Consider the following 14,585-nt stretch of genomic DNA (forward strand, 5'->3'; position numbering starts at 1 on the left):
AAATTACACAAGAGCGAAAAATGCCTGAGAGAGAGAGACTGGAAGATCCTGACTCTCCTTAAATATGAAGCGTGACTCTAATGGGATTAAATACTCTCATTGTTCAGTCTGGCTGTCAGTCAAGCTCTGCCCCATCTCTGCCCCCTTTCCTGGCTGCCTCACACCTGTGGACAGAGTACTCAAAGTGTCTTTGGCTCTCAGAGGGCAATTGAAAACATTGACTCTGTGCTGGGGTGTTCTCTCTTGTTCTCAAACTAAGTCCAAATAATGACCATGCTAGCTATGAAAAAGAAAGGTTTCTAACTGCATAAATAAAATTAACTCATTTTCAGTCATACCAGCACAATTGTGTAGCAAATAAAAAGCTATTTACTGTTAAATCAAACCATGCTGAGGACTGTTCTTGGGCTTGTGCCGTGTAGCACCACCTAGTTGCCTCGGCTTCACATAATATTTTGCAGTTGGTCTTCTCTGGGTGTGCTGTAGTTCTGCTGTGATTCCTAAATATATCTGTTGTGTGGGGTTTTTTTAACTAGTTCTAAGTGTCTGCAATACATTGTAAGCGCTGTGGTACAGCCGAACATGCTGGTGTTTGCGTGACACCAACCAGAGATGTCACAACACGTGGTGTGGCGTGATGCCCTGTAGGCTTGTTTAAGAGTACACAGCTTGCCTGGGTAATGTTGGAGGACTGTGCGTGGACAAGGAGTCAAACCTATGTAGTCTTGTCCATAGTGCCTTCTGGGAATACTGGGAACTCTGACATGTGCTGCCCCACAGCTCTGCCAGAGCTTTGTCTTGAAAGCAGCTTGTTGGAAGGGCCAGAGCTGTGCTGTGAGCTCACTAACAATTAAGCCCTGGGGACAACCAGCAGCTCATTGTCTGAGCTTTCTCCTGGCCTTGTCACATACAGCAGTGCAATTGGAAACAAAAAAGGCTTCTTTGGGGACAATAAGGCAGACTTTTTTTTTCTTAAATGAAGCCATGTTGACAGACAGATATTTTCAAGGCTTTGTACAATGAGTTGGGACTGTTGCCCCACTGGGCATATTTTAGGATATAATAACATAGTAATTTCCTCTGTACTGAATATACCAGGCAAAGCATAAATAGCATTAAAGCTGTTGATGAAATAAATACTTGTTATGAAATGTTATTTTTATTTTAGTATCTCTGAAACTTATGACTTGGCGTTACTGACAAAGTGGGGATTTGTTCTCATTTTTGGTAATTTTTTTATATTAAATTGTTGGGAAGTCTTTACAGGCTTTTAGAAACAGGCTTGCATTTATTCCACTGGTTACTCCTTAATCAGTTTGTTGTGAACCTGCTCCCATCAGATGCTCTGTAATTCTTTTAATGCAGGACTGTAGTTGATCTAATATTGTGTGTCCTGCTGACAGTATAGCACTCTGCAAACTACTTTCTATATGTTTCATATCAGCACTTGCCCTCGGTTAGCCAGGCTGGAGCACAAGAACAAGGATAGTCTGCACAATATCCCCTACATGCAGCTGACCCACTGTACGTGAGAATTTGTGGGCAAAGTGTAAAACTTCTTGAATATTGATGGCAGTAAGACACATTGCTAGCATCTCCCGTTGTCCTTTGTGTTTGGTAGAAACCTGCTGTTGTAGAGATTCATCTGAACTTGAGCTTCAGATACATTATCCAAAATGTAAACTGGGGAAAGAGTGAAGAACTGTGGTGAACATTTTTTAATGGCAACAAAAGATACTGCCTGGAAAATTAAATACATTTCAAGGTGTTCTTAGTTCCTCTGTATTTGAGCCACCTAGAGCCTAATTCTTGGCACTTGGAATCACTGGGTGCTGAATCTGTACCAAATTCAAATATTTTAAGATTTCTGCCTTACTCTAATATTTCACAAGATTGTGAATTTTGGCTTTTGTTTAAAAAAAACCCTATATTTGAAGTTGTTTGCTTATGCTTTAGATCTGGTAGAGAAAATCTGTTAGTTTCTTTTGAACAGTGAAGAAAGATGTGGAAATGGCTAATTGGATGTCGGGATGTTTGCTTTGGAGGTAATGTAGAAAAGTGTACAAGCTTTGTTTGGCTTGACAAAAAGAAATTACGATCTAGCACATAAAGTACTGACCCAGCTGTTAAGTGTAGGCTAGAAACAAACAAAAATCCTGAGTCTCTTCATATTCTTTTAGCCAAGTTTGAAATTCCTTAGTGCCTCAAACTCTAATAAGAACACTTTGAACATGGCAGCAAAACTGTGCTTCATCGTGTACGCAAAAAGCATTCAGTGTTCTTTTTTTGTAATTATCTTCCTTTCGGTCCTCAGGTGGCAATGAATGTATATGAACTGTCATCAGCTGCTGGATTGCCTTGTGAGATTGATCCTGCCTTGGTCGTAGCACTGTCTTCCCAAAAATCAGGTAAGAAGTTAGAAATTAAGAGCTGTAAATGTAAAAAAAAACACAATAAAACAATCTGGCGGGAGGAGGGAGACAAAAAATAAATGCACCCAGGCAGGGAACTGTTTAAAGTGCTGGGAGGAAGATTTATATTTTCGGTCCTTTGTATTCCTTTGATGAACTCCATAAATGGCATAAGAAGATAAATTATTTGTGCCTGCTGTCTACTGATGTGTTAGCTTGAGAATCTTTTCAGCCACATGTGAATTGACTTGTTGGCCTGGAAAAGAATAATGAGTAGATATTGAAGGACTTTAATAACTAATGGTGAAAACTGCTGTAATTTAAGGACAATGAACATAGGACTCTGTTGTGAACAACTGCAGACACAGTGAGTTGTGTTGTACAGATCTCTAACAAATCTGTGTCATGGAGCTGAAATGCACTTCATGAATTTTACAGCATTGTGTTACCTGTGTGTTATACAAGTGTAAACATGGAGCCGACAAGGTAAAATAAACATGTTAATGTTCTAACATACATGGTGCTTCCTCTTATTTGCTTTAAGCACCATGGTCTAAGCTTTTCAGTTTGGTTTACTCTGGCAGGTTCAAAGAATTAAGACTTCTAAGTACTTTTATGACGGTCTTGAGCTTTTCTCCCTGTCTTCCTAATTGAGCACTTTATTGCCTTTTTTTCCCCCTTTATGTAACGGATAGTTCTTAACGGATCATGAATATTTTAAATGCTGCCGAAGTTGTTTTTTCTTGCTTTAATAGTAGTTATTTTGGGAGGGCAAAATACAGGTAATTTCAAGGGGGCATTTTAATATTTAAGCGTAAGTGTCAAGCACAATTTCTTTGTGTACCTTAAAAAAAGTGTATTTGTTTTATATAAATTATATGTAAAATATACATAAGTATATCTGTGGAAGATAGCTAGTATCTGAAATGACATTTTAAAATGGATTATTTTCTTTGTGGAGCAGCTGTGAAATGTTTAAGCTGAGTGCACAAGACAGAATTTCTGTATATTTTCATGGTTGGTTAGGATCTTGTGTTTTGATTCTTACCTTTGCAGTTTGAAGTATTTTGCTTTTAGTGATTCAGTTTGTACAGAGAGAAGTACTGTATTTCACCAACTGTTGACTTTTTTAAACTAGTCTTATGCTTATGTGTGGTGATGCTGCTGCTTGTGAAAACACAAGGTTTTAGTGTGAATTGGGGTGGGTGCACATCACCTTCTGCTCACTTACCAAAGGGAGAGCACAAGAGACGAGATGTTTTACGTTCTAAACTACCTGCGGTTGAAAGGAAATACTTTAAGATTAATTCTTTAATTAAAGAACTTTATTGTTTTTGTTTGTAGAAAACATTAGTCCAGAAGAAGAATATAAAATCGCTTGCCTTCTCATGGTGTTCGTGGCAGTCTCCTTGCCGACTTTGGCTAGTAACGTGATGTCTCAGTACAGCCCCGCCATTGAAGGTAACATCAGCTCAATATTTGTTGTGAGAGCTTTCTTCATAATAGTCCTGGTAGTTTCTTGAATACTTTTGGTTTACATATTTACTGATATTTTGTAGTGAACAAAATTTAAAAATCTCTGATACAGGAGAGTTCTTCTGAAAGTTACTTTAAAAAGCATTTACTTAACTCTTGTTTGAGATAACTTTCTATGAAAAATAAGTCTTCCGCTTGAGATTTTAACAACAGGTCCGATACTGTAGGGGGCAGTCTCGTCCTAATATGTAGAATTGCCAGAGCATACATTCTACATTAATTAGTGTGAGACTGACTCTGTAATAGTATAGATATTTTAGTAATCTTTACATTGGCTTTGGGCCAGTCATACAAGGTGTCTTTTCTATATTCAATACGCTGTTTATATTACTAAGCATAAAATTTTGAAAAAAGAATCTGGAAGGAGTAAGCTGTGAACAGTATTATATCCTATGCAGTAGTTCAGCTTTTTTACTTAAAAAGCTTTGCCTCAAGGAAATTCTTTGCGTGTAATTCACAAAAAAGAAAGAGTTATCTTTCAGACAAAATTAAGTTGAAGAAAAAAAGACTGACAAAACTGTTCCAACACACACAAAAGTCAGCTTTCAGCTGTTCAGGCTATTTCCTTTGTGATGTGTAGCATGGCTCACATAAAAGACCATGTTTATTCTGCATCCATTTACTGGGTACAACATGTTTTTTCTGGTCTTTGTTTTAAAAGCAGCATTATTTTTAATCTTGTCAAAATTAAACTCACAAAGAATGCCTAAACTGATTTAGGAAAATTTGAAGTACTAAGAGAAGACCAAAAATTCTTAAAGCTGTCTTTATCACTTAGTGTAGTATGCAGATCACATTTTTTCAGACACCCATGATTGTTTAAGTTGGGTTAATTAACCTTTTTTTTTGTTCAGTTTTGAGAAATTAGGGATTTGTTAACTCTAGTTTCATTTTAAACAGATAGTGTAGCCTTTTGCCGATTGTGGAAAAGTTGGATAAATCTCTGATGCAATGAGTAGAAGGTGAACATTGATTTGCAAAGTTACGAATTCTGAAGTTAACAACTTTTTTCTGATTGATAGGGAGAAAACCCTGTAACACACAGAGTTGTTTCATGTTGTCTGCACTCCTAGTATTTCTGTGGCTTTTTGTGAACTTTTTCAAAGCATGGTGGATGACTGAAAATCTCAGAATATAGGCAAGAGCAGGGAATATCGAGTGTGATTGGTGAGGGGCACAGACAAGAAATTGCTTGTTAAAGGAGAATCAGGTTGGTTCTCATAACTTGCTCCAAATGAACTTGCTTATGTGCGTTTAAGACCACATCTCTTAAATATTGCTTGTTCACATTTCCATAAAATACATACTGTAGAAGCACTTTGTGCTCCCACTTCCTCCTTCAGAAGCATCTTACCTACTGTAGAGTCTCAACACTTATACTACTTGCCAGGGGGACAGCACTAAAAGTTTTTAAAGGTGATCATATTTTCCCATTCACCCCCTCTGCAAATTTATTTCTAAAGATACAAGTCAGGTTCTCCAGCAGGTTGGAGCTCCCGCAGGTTTGCCTTCCTTGAGCTCCCCTCTCTTCCAAAGACCCTCTAAGCCCTCAGGTTCTGAGCAGGCTGAGATAAGTTTATATCTTCTGCCAGTTTTATATCGTGTAGCTTAAATGTTCCAGTTTCTGTAATTTCATTTACATTCAATAACTCTTAACATGAAGCTGCGTTTCAAAGTGGCTTCTTAAAGTAAGTACAGTTAATAAGATCTCATAAAACTGTGACTGGAGAGCAGTTACATCTAGAACTCAAATAAGCCCATATAGGGAGTAGCTACTGATTTTTATGAGATGCGGCCTCTGCCTTATGTAATTCTTTACTAAGTGGGCTCTTTTTTATTGAGAGGAAAGGAGCCTCGCAAAAGGAATACCTAAAATATGTTCACTCTACAAAAATAACTGAACAAACAGAATAGGCCTTGTCAGTCCTACCTTCCTTGCATAATATTACTTTTTCTTGTGTTCTGCCCTTATTGGATACCATCTGGCTTTAGACACTAAATATAGATGCTATTTCTAGAATGAGAACTTAATAAATGCTGCTTTTTATGAAGTAAATTCCCTAGACAAATCCCGACTTTATCCATCAACGAGTCAGAGATTTGAAGGAGTTTCAGCTTTCTAATCTGGCAAGATGTACCTCCCAAACACAGAGAGTTCTTGGCCAGCTTTAGCAAAGTCTGTGTTCTCTCTGCCTACTTCAGGATCAAGCCGGTTTCTTCCACTAGCTCCGGATAACGTGTCGGACTCTAACAGACCTTTACTTTTGTTCCCAGTAAGAAATTTGAACTGCTAGTCAAATATCAGGCTAGAGGACTAATTTGTCATCTGGAGGCTGGAATAGAACACGTCTGTGAGAGACATAGCTTTTTCTAAATACTTGAAACCTGTTGCAGCTTGGAAGACAACAGTTCTCAGATGAATTCCCTTGCTGATGCTTTTTCTACAGTCTCTGAGTCATAGAAATGAAGTCACTTCAAAAAATCAAGCCTCTTCAAAAATAAATATAAATTTTAATCAGCAGAATTAAGCAGAACAGATGTTCTTGACTGATGTTCAAGGAAAGGGGTGATATCTTATTTTTTTTTGGACTCACATATTCATGCAGCAATATTTAATTAAAAATAGATGATGGAGTAGGAGCATCAGCTCTGGGGGAGGCTGCTGATGGAGAATTGGGTGATAAAATTACAGATAAGTCATTTTAAGTAACAATACTGATATGCGTAGGGGAAGAAAAAATCTCATGTGAAATGATGGGGTCTAGCTGACCTCACTATTCAACCATGATCTTGGAGTTACGATAAATGACAGAATGCAAAAATGAGCTCAGTGCTCAGCAATGGTCCAAAAATACGGGAAGAATCAGCAGTGTTTGGATGCTTGAATACTTGTCAGCTCCTGCAAAGACCTCTTCCTTTTCATACGCTAGCACTTCCCCAGGATATTAGCCCAGGTGTCTGTTAGTTTTGTTTGAAAGTGGTAGATTTGACCTAATTTGCTTAGAAGATGTATCAGTCTTACTGAGGGGCAGTCCTGCTCTCTTTGGAAACCTGTGTCATTTAATCACCCTTAATCTGAAGCCTGAGTGCATTTTAGGCAAGATGTTAGGTATGGCAATTAGCAATTCGACAGTTTGTTCTTGAGTTCCTGCAGATCTCTTGGGTGCTGTTGTCTGGGCATGACGACTTGTTTGTTTACATAGAGGGGAGAAAAAACAGCCAATTAGCTTGAAAAAATCCTGCTTGCATGTGTCTTTTCAGCCTAGTCAAGTGGGAATACTCTCAAGTGTTGGAGAACGCAAATAAGCTTCCAGTATATTATTTTTCCTTGTGTCTAAAAGCCACAGGGATCTTTGTCAGGTCATTGTGACCTCTACAGCGTTCAGAAGGGAGATCTGTACTTCTGCTGGCTTTCCTCATACCAAGTTCAGTGTGAAAAAATAACTTTGCTCCTGTTGCGTAAGCTGATAAAAGTTGGTCTTTCGTTGTGACAAGTTTATTCTTTGGTGATCTTTTGCAAAGAATACTGTAATTTTCAAACATGATGCCGAGGTAATTTGTATATGTTTTTGTTTAGGGCATTGCAACAACATTCATTGCTTGGCAAAAGCTATCAACCAGATTGCTGCAGCTTTATTTACCATCCACAAGGGAAGCATTGAAGACCGTCTCAAAGAATTTTTGGCCGTATGTATTAACTTCATTTCTAGAGCTGGCCCCTCAATCCATTAGATACATTGTCCAGGTTGCGCAGTGCTGTCATGAAGTTATCAATGTGTTTGTCATTGCAAGTGTTACCTTTACAGCAGCAACCAGCCATGAGTAGTCTTAATCATAAGGGCATACTATAAAGATTTAGATTACTGAGTATTGATTAACAAACATTTATTCCAGTAGCAATATTGCTTCATAATGCTTGTAATGTTACCTATTTTCCTGTAGCTACAGATTGCACAGAAACTCAAGTTATTGTATAACTTGTTGATTTTTGATTAGGAGAAAATCAGGTGAATATTTTTCAAGTCTAGCAATAGGCAAATATTCATATCTTAACAAGAAAAATATATTGACTTCAGGAAGTATTTTCAAATTCACGTGGAAAATGTAATATTAATTTGGGATGCAATGCAATTGATTTCCTATAACTCTGCTGTTGGTACACAAGAGAGAAAAGCATATTGTTAATATAAGTCTAGATTAAATTTAGTAGTAATCCTTTAGCAGTAGTCAGCTGTGTGTGATGTTGGAAAGTAACAGTAGCAAATCAGTACAAGCGTCATAATTTTTTTTCGGTATAATCTAAGCACGTACCATCTCTTACATTGTATGACCCATGACTAGAAAAAGACACGTGCAATGCATATAAAATCAAGATTCTGTCTAGCAGGCATGTTGGACTATTTAGTTTATTTTAGTTTTTCAAAGAAGGTAACTCCAGAGTGGCTTTTGCATTGTATATTTGCCATGCCTGCCCTTCTTAAACAGAAACTGTCTGATAGTGGCCTGTTGCAGGGACAGCTGGGGAGAGGAATTTTCATCCTTCAGAGCTGGTTGGAGATCAAAGCTTCTGAAATCCTCAGTGATGCTTAGGAAAAAAGCAAAAGCCCTTAGGTGGTGGTGATGCATTTTAAATACATTTTGGTGTGCTGCCTGAGTAGAAATAGAATTTTTAAAGTGGCTCTTAATTAGCTGATGCTTAAAGGGAAGCTGGAGGCTAAAACTGCAGCTTCACTTCAATTTTTAAAAATGACTACTGATTTTGAGTCATCCTTGAGTTTTGCTGTTTGGCCTTAAAATATGAAAAAATGTCTCTTCCCCCCTTATTTCAGGTGCCTTACACATTTACGGATGTGGGGTAATGGTAACTTTCTGTAACTAGAAGTCCACAGAAACTTTTTTTCCATTTCTGGAAGTTCATTGCATTTTGTAAAACAGAAAAAACCTTTGGCCATTGACCTTGTCTAATGCAACTGCTGGCTGTAACAGATGAAAGAGAAATGGTTGTGTCAAGTTGCATACATTTGACAAGTGAAGGAAACCAGTATAGTTTCATGTGATAAAAGCACTTTTGGTATGAGGTTTGCATTTTTTCAATGTTTACGAACTGGTTTCAGGCCATGGCTTTTACTGCACAGACCATGACTTGATGGGTCAGATATTTTGATAATCTTTCTTTTCTAGCACCTTTTATATATCACTTACTGTTAGTCTGAAGAAAAACGTTTCTCTTAAGAAGAAAATGTACTGCTGGGGATGTTCTGCTTTTCTGTCAAAGTTAATTAAATACAGAGAAGTCTTAACTAGGTTATTGAATACTGCTGAGTGTGTACTCAGATTCTTTTGAAGTATGTATTCATTTTGTATTACAAATTGATTAATGACAAAATTTGTTAAGAGGACTATTGATTTAGATTTTTAAAGGTAATATTTTAAGTTAAAATCCATTTCTGGTAAACATGTGGTTTAGGCACATTGCCATTGCTTGGTGTGAGGGCGTAAATGCTGATTGTACATCTCAAAGTTGAAAGGAGGTTTTTCAAATTTCTGTGAGGCGTGAAAACATGGATTATCAATGCATCTGCGAAGCAAGTTTTGTACTGTATTCTGTCATCCTGAGCTTGTAAATACCTAAGTACATGTTAGAAGTTTCTAGGATATCTTCTTAAACTAGTCTTGTAGTGTTGCTCATGGTCTGGTAAAATATTATTCATTTACATTTAGGATGACATTTCTTCAGTTCAAAATATAGCTTAGGAAGTAAAACTTTTTTTCTTTACCTCCAAACAATTAAAACTTCAGTCACTTTAAATCTTACAAAAGTGCAATAACTTCATATACGTATTTATTGGGAAGGACAGAGGGAGTGAGATCTTGATCCCATGAGGGTTCTGTCATTAATTTCAGTACTGACTTTATAGTGGTCAGCCAATGGTTACAATGATTATTGATTCTTTGCAATGAATTAATTCACGTTTTGTATAAAATAGCACATCTTCCTTATTAAACACTGATAAAAATGAACAAAAATGGCTCACTGAGACTAAAGCCCTGTACTGGTCCCTGGGCTCAGGATTACTTACTTTCCTTGGGAGTTTGTTAGTACAGCACAATGTCCCTCGTCTGGGATATTGGTTTCTTTAGAAAGGTTTTGTGTCTGTGTAACAAAATAGCAGAAGCTGATCAGTGCATTGTTTTATTTATTGCTTTTCAATACACATATTATGTAGCTTGCATCATCTAGTCTACTGAAGATTGGCCAGGAGACGGACAAAACTACTACAAGGAACAGAGAATCTGTGTACCTACTACTAGACATGGTAAGTGTTTGTCTGTTTTATTTGTGGTGTTAACTTAAGGAATAGGCTCCACATTGCATCGTGCAACAGGGGGTTTTGGGTGTCACATTGGGTGTTGTGGCTCCTGATCTTGTGGAAATCATTTTTTATGTTGTTCTTCCTGGCATTCTAATGTAAGGAATGAATGTCTTTCATTCCCCCAACACATTCACACATTTTTACCATCGTCCTTTGTTGCCTAGAACATTGTATCACATTTTTCACATAATTTTCACTGTTCACTTAGTACATGCAAACAAAATGAAATTTCCCAATAAAGAAACAATGTTTAGAGTGTGTGGGAGAAAAAAATCCTCTCTGCTCTGAGGTTTTCCTTTCAGTATTCTGTATCTTTTGGAAATGGTTGGAGTGCTGTATGGCTATGGATATAGGAAAGCTAAATGACTAGCTCCGAAAAGTGGTGAGTTTATAGTAGCGTGTTTCTCCCCAACATTTAAGCTTTGTATTATTTCCTTTTGCCGTGTGATATGTGAGTGGTGTTTGGTGCAGATCCAGAAGTATCTCCGTGAAATAGATTAGCATTAGCAGGCAGTAGGTGCTGTTTCTGGTGTGGTTTTCTGCGAAATCTGGTGTTTCTGGTATTTTTCAGATTGTGCAGGAGTCTCCGTTCCTGACAATGGATCTCTTGGAGTCTTGTTTCCCATATGTCTTGCTGAGAAACGCATACCATGCTGTCTACAAACAAAGCGTCACATCCTCTGCCTGAGTATCTACTTACTGGAGATAAGACATAGCACGCATCTATGTGGCCTCAGTTTTATCTGTAAACTGTGGAGCTATTTTACTTTATGGCCTGATGAACAGTTTTGTGAATTCTAAACTTTTCCCATAAAGTTGTATTTCTGATCAGTGGTTTCTTAATATGGTTGTACTACAATATAAGCTTGGTTGATTTTAGGTTGCACATTCATGGAAAATCTTTTTTTCTCATTACTTCCTTTTATTTTTCTCTTTTTTTTGTTTTTACTTTAGAGCATCAGTTATGTTTAAAGAATACTACTTCTGCTCTATGTTTTTTGATATTGATCATGCAAAACAAATTGCTTATTTCCCAGAAGAAAAATGTATTTAGTGATTATTTTAGACAGTGTAGCTTTCATCTGTGTGTAAATTATTTCATATAGGGAGAGTTATAATCTTGTACCTATTGTTCTTATTGAAAACAAATATTGGATGTGCATTTCTGTGAAGTAATGACAGCATTTCTAGTTTTATTTTGAAATATTCACCGATCTACGTACTATGACACTATCTAACATTAAAAATGTTATAGGACTGCTTATCCTCCTGACAGCGATCCTCTCCCGATATTCTTAAACAACAGCAAGTGGTGTTGTTTGTATAAAGCATAGTGGAAATTTTTTTTAAACTAACTTCTGTGGTGCCCTGTTGGCATTAACACTACCATTGTACCCTGCTGTATAATAAACATTCTTACACATTTATCACATGTTGATAAAATGTTAGCCCTTAACCACTTTTTATATGTTTTAAATTTTTGAAATTCAAGTGTACCTTCCATAACATACAATAAACACTAGACTGTATTATCTGTAGGTGAATTATTTTTAATATAAATGTTACCCTAGTATTTTAAGCTTAACTGTGCTGTTGTGCATTGATTTACATCTCACAGTTCATTAAATATCAATCCTTAGAGCTTTTATGTGAAAACTTCTTTTAATCCTTCACCTTTTGGCTTCTGCAATAGTGTATCTTGTACAAAGTTGGAAGAAGGAATTAAAAACAATGTAAAAAGTGTCAATTTAGTGCCATTATCCTTTAAATCTTAATTTTACATAATAAAGCGAGAAAAGCATTTATATACTACGTAGCGATACCAGTTGTACTCATAGAAATAAGTGTATTGTTAAAGTATAAAACTTGAAATAATCATAAAACAGGAGCGTGTTGCTAAACCCGTAACATCAGACATTACTGAGACAGATGTATAATAGGCCTTTTTTAAATCAATCGTGCAAATTGGCGTGCATTGGCTCATTTAGCCTGAAAGCTGACCAGATGGTTGTGTTCTTTAATCCGCAGCTTATGAAAGCAATGTGTTTCTCAACAGGCTCTGGATGTTGTATAGAGCCCCTGTTCCTGATGCGATTTCTGTGCATGCTGGTAACTTTTTCTATTCTCAAAGAGCTGTTGTGTGCTCAGTTACAATAGCTTCCTCTGTCCAGAGGAAAAAAGGACTGGAATAAAATTGTCCTAAGGAAGTAAGACAGTACATCTGTATTTTTCCTAATTATGCATTTTATGTTATAACCATGGAACTGTTTTTAAATTGATAATTTAGTACCATAACGATTAAGTTTGTTCATAAAGAAGTTAGGGCGAATGCAAGACTTAAGAGTTCTATGCTGTAAAATTTATAATCTAATGCGTTAAAATGTCTTGATTTCAATGAAGATTTTGATTGTAATGTAGCCTTTTGTGGAAAAACAATGCCTGCTTTCAAGACTGACTCTTGAAAAACTCAAACTTAAGAAATAACCTATTTTGTGTCTTTAATCTTTTTAAGTACAAAGCAGTTGTCTTTGCTTGTTTACCTCAGATCCCTGCCAGCTTTCTACTGTCTGAGGGGTTATGGAACTAGGCCTAGAAAACAGGTAATCTGACAAACAGATATCTCTGCAAGAAGCTACTTCTGACACGGTCAGATTAGATTCAGTCAAGAACCTTTCAGAGCTGCCTGGCACACAGACACCTGAGACGTTGTGCCTTATAGCTGCCCTTCCTGCAAGAGCTCAGAGCGAGCTCAGAACCAAGCTGAGGAATGGGGAAACTGGGGAGGAATTGTGTGGACTCATCCATGTATTAGTTGGATTTTGGAGGGGTTTTGGATGGGAGGGGGAGAGTGTCCTTTTTTTCTTCTAGCTGTATTTCCATTATTTCTGGTTTTAACTGAGCTCCCACAAAGCTATTTAGGGTTTAGCCTGCATGTGGAAGGCAGAGCATGTCAAATTATTGTCCTCGAGGCAACCTGTGTCCACTTACTACACAAATCAAAATAAGCCTGTCGAGCAAAGCTTGTTTGGGGAGACAGGTAGAGAAGGAATTCTTCCTCTGGAGCTGGCAACACCATGTCCACAACTTAGTAAGTTCAGCTGTTGATACTGTCTATTGAGTCATCTCAGGTGGCTTTTTGTGCATTTCCAGAAGTGTGTGTAATTCCTGGAGCATGAAGCACAGATGGCTGAGCTGATCCCATGTGGAGCCAGTTTGGATCAAATGTCTAATTCACGGGGGAGGGCTCTGCCTCCTGAGAGAGAGAGAGAAAGCATGGAAGAGCAATGTCCTGTTGCTGCCCAGAAAACTAGTTTTTTTAAATTTAAAAATTGTGTCCGTCAGGACAAAAGATTACCATTGAAAATAATGGCTACTGTTAAACCTTTGGTTTTTTTTGCTCTAGCAATTTATTTGGTAACCAAACTGACACTTGGAGTATACAAGTTTTGATGCCCTGGAGAATGGTGTTCTCCCCAGAAAATGTTGAAATGAGGCCGGTGATTTGAGGAAAGATAAGAGCCTTCTTCAGCAGGTCACTGTGGGCTTGTATGACTTCTCAGCTTATTCCGTCCAGATTCAAGAGTTCTCAACCAGAAGTAAATGTGCCTTGCCTCTGAAATGTATTTTTGCCAAAAGTTTCCCTGGTCCTGGGACTCAGCATTGTGATTCATACAAAAGAGTGAACTCTCAGTTACTCACCAGTAACTCTTATAAATTCTGTCAGTACAGGTATGTCTGAATTAATGCTGTAATGTTTTTAGGTAAATTGCGCTGTCAAGCTTGAACCAAACTCAAAGCCAGGTTTATAGCTGTAGCCACTTATCCTGTTGAATCAATAAGAGTTTTTTAGACCTAGGCTTCAGATTGTTTGCATCTTTTAACTCCATAATACCTTTTAGATAGTACAGAAGTAATTTGTCATAGTTGTATTCGCTACTAAACTTGGCTGATAAATTAAGGACTGAATGAATACAGGGAAACTGCTTTCATTTCAGCCCTTGTGGTTAGCGCTGGAGTACTGGCACGGCTGGCTGCGTAAAGCAAGAAAACTTAAATGACAGCTACAGACGTTTGATGTGGTTTCATGGATGAGGACCACTGTTTCCAGAGTTGTCAAATAACCAGTTTTCAAAAATACTAAAGTTCTGCCTATTTTTTTTCTTTAGGTACAATTGTTTGGGTAATTTTTATGGTAAAAGTAAATTTTCCCCTAAGATGACAGAAGTTTTTTACCTGAATTTGCCACTGCTTGTGTGCTTTTGCT

The 14,585-nt window shown here is 37.3% G+C and overlaps 1 protein-coding gene across 4 annotated transcripts in view; it reads left to right on the top strand.

Annotated features, from left to right (window-relative positions):
• Positions 1–12,068, top strand: part of NCKAP1 (NCK associated protein 1) — a 63,842-nt gene extending 51,774 nt beyond the window's left edge. For all 4 annotated transcript variants that reach the window (XM_065069054.1, XM_065069055.1, XM_065069052.1 and 1 more), the window contains 5 exons: positions 2,315–2,408; positions 3,756–3,872; positions 7,525–7,634; positions 10,175–10,264; positions 10,893–12,068. In XM_065069054.1, the coding sequence (XP_064925126.1) occupies positions 2,315–2,408; positions 3,756–3,872; positions 7,525–7,634; positions 10,175–10,264; positions 10,893–11,009 (528 nt within the window). In that variant the 3' untranslated portion in view covers positions 11,010–12,068. The remainder of the gene's footprint in view (positions 1–2,314; positions 2,409–3,755; positions 3,873–7,524; positions 7,635–10,174; positions 10,265–10,892) is intronic.
• Positions 12,069–14,585: the final 2,517 nt, after the last annotated feature.

The sequence above is a fragment of the Columba livia genome, chromosome 7 (genome assembly GCF_036013475.1).
Source record: "Columba livia isolate bColLiv1 breed racing homer chromosome 7, bColLiv1.pat.W.v2, whole genome shotgun sequence".
Taxonomy (NCBI): Eukaryota; Metazoa; Chordata; class Aves; order Columbiformes; family Columbidae; genus Columba; species Columba livia.